Here is a 7,075-nt window from a genome sequence, read left to right as displayed (position 1 = left end):
CTTAGAATTTGATGCTGCTCTTAGTATTGCACGTCGTTCCCGGGCATTTAAACTTCGCGGACGTGCAGAACTCTTCTTTTTACCATAATTTTACGGATTTTTCAAGAAGTTCATTATTACTTTTCGACTTCTATTCATAATTTTTGCTATTTTTGTCACTGAATATTGTTCTTCTTTCAATTTTATTATAGTGTCAATTTCACACGCGTTCAATCTCTTATCGCGACTCATTTTTGCATAATATTTCGCCTTTTTTGAACAAATATGCAATACGAAATAATATTACAGACTTTGTTAACTATGCTCCAGGGTTGATGTTTGCAATTTGCGAGCTTCAGTGTAACGGGAAAGCGTAGATTTACTACATGTGCTATCATTTTGTCCCGCTTGCGAACAATAATATTTACATTTTTTGTGTTTGAATCCTGTCGAAGTATATGTTGTGGACGATACTTCGTAAATTGTATTCATAGACATGCTCTGAGTTATCAGTGAAAGAAAATATGTATCTTACTCAGCTTTTAACACAAAATATGGGAAAATATAAGGTGTGCTATCTTTTTGTCCCGGAATGTATTTGCATTCAATAATGAGAAATCCGATAATTAAAAATTGAGAATTAAATGTACAATTGCGTGGTATAATAAAATTAATTTAATACTCTTCCAGCATAAATAGAAACAAAATTTGTAAGAGTTAATCTTGCTAGAAATGGAACTACGACTAAATTTTACTAAAAACAAATTAGTAGTAAATATCACAAAATATCCAGGGTGTTCCTTAATATGTCGTCGCTTTTTGGAGAGTAAGGTCCTGACACCAGTAGGAATCAAAATGTTTTTTAACAATTTATGAATCGCGGTTTTGTTGTTGAGATATAAACAGTTGAAATTTACAGGTGTGACTTCCAACGCGAGCAGTTTGAATCTCTGTTATCGCACCTAGGAGCTGGCCAAATAGTATGGGCCAAGCAGGGCGAGGTCATTGCTATCTGGCTCAGTTTTGGGCCCGTTGTTGTGGGACCTCGGCTACGATGCGGTCCTGCGGGCCCCGCTTCCCGACAGCGCCAGTCTTGTCTGCTTTGCAGACGACACGTTAGTGGTTGCCGTCGGGAGCACTTTCAAGAGGACCATCCGCCGTGCAGAGGTGGCAGTAACGGCTGTCGTCGCTAGGATCCGCGAGCTGGGGCTTCGTGTGGCCCCTGAAAAGACCAAGGCCATATAGTTTCATGGCGGGCCTCGGTCTCGGCCACTGCCCAGGTCGTGGGTCCGGGTGGGTGGAGCCTGTGTCGAGGTCGGGAGCCGAACCAAGTACTTCGGCCTTGTCCTGAACAGCCACTGGCGTTTCGAGGTGCACTTCGACCGTCTGGTCCCCCGTGTGGAAAGGGCGGTGGCCGTGCGTGGTCGCCTATTGCCCAATATCGGGGGACCTGAGGATCGTGAGCGCCGCCTATATATGGGAGTGGTGCGGTCTATGATGTTGTACGGGGCCCCAGTATGGGCCTCGGACGCGATGGCAAGCCGGCGCATCAAACAGCTGCTGCGGCGGCTGGAGAGGCGGATGGCCATAAGGGTCATCCGCGGGTACCGCACCATCTCCTACGTGGCGGCGCAAGCTCTGGCGGGTGAAATACCCTTCGAACTGCAGGCTACCCGCCTCGTTCAAAGGATTCCGCCAGAGCCAGAGATGGAGACGGTCGAGGAATTCGAACGCCAGGCCTGGCGACTGGCGCTCGCAAATTGGCGTCTGGAGCTGAGCTCCCACGCCGGCGAGCGCGTCGCCGGGGCTCTCCTGCCACACCTCAAAAGGTGGAGGAAGAGGCGGCACGGTAGGCTCACCTACCGGGCGACGCAGGTATTCGCCGGGCATGGCTGCTTCGGTGTCTACCTGTGTCGCATAGGGAAGGAAGCGGCGGTAGCCTGCCACCACTGTGGCGAGGAGGAGGATTCGGCGCAGCACACGCTGGAGGAATGCCCCGCCTTTTCAGCGCAGCGTCGAGTCCTACGGGCCCAAATTGGGCATGACCTCTCGCTCCCAGCAGTAGTTGGGGCCATGCTGGAGTGCGAGAGGAACTCGATAACGAAGCCGCAGTTCACAAATTGATAAATGACTTTTGGCTTTGGACTGGTGAAGAACCTTCAAAAAGCATTCACATATACTACGGTCCATAACTATAGCACCGCTACCATTCTCGTGCGTTTTGTAGATTTAAATAATAATTTCTAATTTTTAAAGAGGCTAAAAATATATTATAGCAATGATCAAACGGCTAGCATAACATTTATTTAAGACAACTAATAATAATACTATAGATAGTTCATGGGTGCACAGCTATAGCACCAATGGAATTAGAACATAACAACAATATTAAATTACAATTCTTCGAATGAATAAATGGCAACAAATTGTTCTCCAATATTTCAATGTACTCTAAACTATTCATTCTGGATGAGGAAAGCGCTAATTGCCACTCGAGCAAAACGAAGCCCATACCATAAACGTTCTTCCTCAAAAATCGCGTTTAGAGAAATATTTTGGGTCTTTTCGTAGATCTTTCCAGTAACAATTGAACCCATGTGGGCCATCGAAATTAAACTTTTTCTCATCGGAAAATATTACATAACAAAGAACGTTAAATGGAAGAAAATAACGTCACCTCTTAATTTGTCGATTAACATTATACTTACATGATCCCAGTTTTTATTCATGTTTTCGCAGGCGTATTCCATTCTTGCTATTTTGTGGCGTTTAGAAAGAACGGGTGCTGAAATTAATTTTTGTCTGGCAATGTTTGGATTCCTTCTGAAGACACGTTGAATGGTCCAACGTGACACTTCGAGTCTACATTCCGCTGCTATTTCCCGACAGCTTTTCAAACTATTGCTCCCAATTTTAATAATTTGCCTCCCAGCACGTGGGGACAGTTTCTTCTTAGGTCCTCCTTTTTATTTTGGTCATATTTCGACGGATTACGTAAAAAATTTGATATTACTTTAGAGAATGGCCCAAGTTTACGTGCAATTTCCCTAATTCCCAGTTCTAGCTCGTTATAAGCTAAAATTCCACCTTGCTTTTTGGCAATAGGATCTTCCTACGCTACAATATGTTGATTGCATTGCTCCCTCTGGCGATATGTTTGTCTTTTGTTTTATGCGTTACGTTGCATATGCGCTTCGCGTCGCATCCGTTTTTCTATATGTAACATTATTATGTAATTCAACCTTTCTTAATAAACCACGTGTGTAAAACTAAATATGCGTAAACTTTGACAGGTTATAGACCTAGAGTCTTTAAAATAAGCAATTAATTCAAAGTGAGAAGTGTTATAACGGCGTCAAAAAGAATGGAAAGGCAGTAGCGCTAATCAACATTTGTATTTCTCAAAATCAATTAAACCACTTAAAGAAGGTCGTAACTGAAAAGGAAGCCTGGGATAAATTAAAAGTTGTTTTTGAATTCAAAGGACCAGTGAGGAAAGCCACACTCTATAAAGAGTTACTGCGTATGACAAAACAACCAAACGTAACCATGACACAATACGTGAACGCATTCGAGAGCAAAGCCGAACAATTGGACGCAGCAGGCATACAACTGCCTAACGATCTCCTGTCAATAATGCTACTAGCTTCGTTACCATCCGAATACGAAAATTTTTGTGTCGCGATCGAATCCCGAGACGATGTACCGACGCTCGATTACCTCAAGACTAAATTAAAAGAAGAGGAAGCAAGACAGCAAGACAGACTCGACCACTACGATAATACGGAGAGGAAGAACGAGGCTCTGGTGATAAAAACTATCGCCAATAATGGTAAATGAAAAACAAAGGTATGGTGATAAACAATATAAAAAGGTCTCGGGAAATTGTTTCAAGTGCGGTAAATCCGGACACATTAGCCGCAATTGTAGATCAGGGATGAAGCGATATAGTAAAGTGGATGCTATGACTGTTGTCACATATAATACTGTAAATTCTCGATCCGATGCATGGTGTCTCGATAGCGGCGCGACGAGGCATATGTGTACTACCGCTGACAAATTTATATCATACCGAAATGCGACGACTGATGTATACACCGGCGCGGATCAATGTGTAAAATCGTACGGTTCGGGAAAAATAAAACTTTGTGTCCAAACAAATCCAAAGCGTTCGAATCACATAGAGCTAAACAAAGTAATATATGTACCCGAGCTTAAAAGTAATTTGTTATCAGTTTCCGCAATTACGGACAAAGGCTACGTAGTCAAATTTAGTCGCAACGGTGCGGTAATAAAACGCGCGAACGGAACAACGGCGTTAACTGCGACTAAACGTGGACAATTATATATTGTAAATCAAAAATATAATCGTGCGTTGTGCACAAATGTTGAAGATGACGGTCTAGTAAAATGACATCAGTGCCTCGGACACCTTAATATAAGCGATATAAAAAGACTGAAATCGTGCGATATGGTTAAGGGTGTGGATTTTAGAATAAGTTAAGGAACTCTAAATTGTGAAGTATGCAACAAAGCAAAAATATGCCAGCAGCCGTATAAAACCTCAATTAATAGAAGCAATGAGAAACTTGGTCTTGTACATTCCGACATATGTGGACCAATGAAAACGGAGTCATTGGGTAGAGCAAGATACTTCGTAACTTTTATTGACGATTATACGAGGTACACGGAAACGAAAACGTTACGAAGCAAAACAGACGTCTTCGATGCGTTTAAGAAATATAAGCGCCAAGTCGAAAAGCAAATTGGTTGCTCAATTAAACAGCTGCGAACAGACAATGCTAAGGAGTATCTTTCCAATGATTTTTCAAGATATTTTGAGGAAGAAGGCATCAAACGCCAACTAAGCGTGGAGTATACTCCCCAACAGAATGGAGTAGCCGAACGTGCGAATCGCACGCTCGTAGAAATGACCAGGGGCATGATGATACAAGATGATCTCCCACAATCATTATGGGCAGAAGCGATAAATGCTACGACGTTTATTCGAAATAGATGTCCTACGAAAATATTCAACAATCAAACTCCGCTCGAAGCATGGTCAAATAGAAAACCCTATGTTGGTTTTTTAAAAATTATAGGAAGTAAAGGATACGTATTAAACAATAGAGAAAATCGCAGCAAGTTCGACCCAAAAGGGGATGAATATGTGTTAGTCGACTATGACAACATATCAAAAGCGTATCGCTTATAAAAGAGAAATACGAAAACTGTGATTCGAGCTCGTGAGGTGAAATTTATTGAAAGAAAAGAACGAGACGAGGAATCAATCAAACATGAAGCAATTATGCCATTAAATATGGAAGAGGCCACCGAAGAATTTGAAGAAATCAACATAGAAGAAGAAGATACACCCCAGCCGGAAGAAAACGAGTCATATCACTCACACAATCAATCACTGAAGCAGATCCGTGTGTCTATATATTTGGAACCAACAATGATAAAGTTATAATGATTAGTTACGTTGATGACCATATCATCATATTATATTGGCTTCAAAGAGCATGGATAAATTAAATAACGTTAAACATAAATTAAAATCAAAGTTCGAAATGACTGATCTTGGACCAATTAGTCATATTCTAGGTACTACGATTAACAGAAACGGAGAAACAGGAAGTATGACTCTTACACAAGAAAATTATACCAAAGAATTGATATGTAAATTTAATATGCAAAATGCAAAAACTGTCTCGACACCCATCAAATCTAATACAAAATTATAAAAAGATATGGAACCATCAACGAACGAAGAAAAACAAGAAATGCAGAATAAGCCATATCGAGAGTTCATTGGAGGGCTCATCTACTTGGCAAACGCAACAAGGCCGGATATTGCGTATGCAGCCGCTTTATTGAGCCGATTTACTTCGAATCCTGGTAAAGCTCACTGGGATTGTGCAAAACGCGTTCTTAGATACTTGAATACTACTTCTAGTTACAAAATAGAGTACAACAAAGACGATGAAAAATTAATAGCGTATTCTGACTCTGATTGGGCCGCTGACATCGATGATCGGAGATCATGTACTGGAAATTTATTAATTTTAGCAGGTGGACCAGTGAGCTGGAAATCTAAAAAACAGTCTTCAGTTTCATTGTCTACAATGGAAGCAGAATATGTTGCATTGTCAGAAATATGTAGAGAAGTGATGTTTATGATACGACTAATGGACTGTATGGACTATGTAGAAACTCCAGTAACAGTGTTTTGCGATAATCAAACTGCTATAGAACTAAGTAAAAATGCGATGTATCATAAGAGAAGTAAACATATAGGCATTAGTTTCCATTACACGTGAGAATTGGTGGAAAAAGGGATTGTAAAAGTTAATTATGTAAGCACTCAATATATGAAAGCAGATATTTTAACCAAAGCGTTACAGAAAAATAAACATCAAAATTGTCTATCAATGTTAAATATAAAATAAATAGCCAGATGTGTGATTTCGTGAGTACGTGTGAATGCGAAACAGTATTTGCGATTGTAGCGTATGTAGATTAGGGTGGACCTTATTTTTCGACCATCTGATTTTTTTTAATGATAAGAGTTACTGGTATAACATAAAAATATCATCTTTTGGTTGTATAATAAGAAATTTTACTTGAAAGTTTCAACAATATTGTCAATAGAGCTATAAGCGCGCCAAACGGTCGCGTTGTTGTATTGTCTACGCGCGGGAACCGCTCGGCTCTGGCCGTTGCAGCTGCCAACGATATAACCAAAAAGCTATCCTTCTATTTCCAGTTTTATACCTGCTTCCTAGTCCCTTAGTCCCTTAGTAAAAGAAACCTCACTTTACGTCGAGAGTTCGAGGTATTCGCATCACGAAGTATCGAAATTTGTTAGTGTGACAGTGAGCAAAAATGGAGACAAGAAGTAGTGATAAATTGTTTATATTGAACTACTACGAACAACAAATTGTCGGTGCAAAATTGCCGAGTAACGGACAAGTGTTACGAGTTCTTTTCTATAATATGAGAAAAGTAAAGCTGGACCTTAAAACAAGTGCTACTCTAGTTATAAAAGAAACTGAAATATTTTGGGAGAAAGCACGAATACCAGTGAAGAAGA

The 7,075-nt window shown here is 40.7% G+C and overlaps 1 protein-coding gene across 1 annotated transcript; it reads left to right on the top strand.

Moving 5' to 3' along the window:
• The first annotated feature begins 5,732 nt into the window (after positions 1-5,732).
• Positions 5,733-6,302, top strand: LOC128885603 (uncharacterized). The gene has a single exon (XM_054139702.1). It carries the CDS (start codon positions 5,733-5,735, stop codon positions 6,300-6,302), a length of 570 nt encoding a protein of 189 aa, XP_053995677.1.
• Positions 6,303-7,075: the final 773 nt, after the last annotated feature.

This window comes from Hylaeus anthracinus, unplaced genomic scaffold (genome assembly GCF_026225885.1).
Source record: "Hylaeus anthracinus isolate JK02 unplaced genomic scaffold, UHH_iyHylAnth1.0_haploid 11981, whole genome shotgun sequence".
Lineage (NCBI taxonomy): Eukaryota > Metazoa > Arthropoda > Insecta > Hymenoptera > Colletidae > Hylaeus > Hylaeus anthracinus.
This window is presented reverse-complemented; position numbering and strand designations above follow the sequence as displayed.

Bases quoted from the DNA above. Each gene is read 5' to 3' on its own strand.
- LOC128885603 (XM_054139702.1), top strand. From the start codon at position 5,733: ATGGAACCATCAACGAACGAAGAAAAACAAGAAATGCAGAATAAGCCA.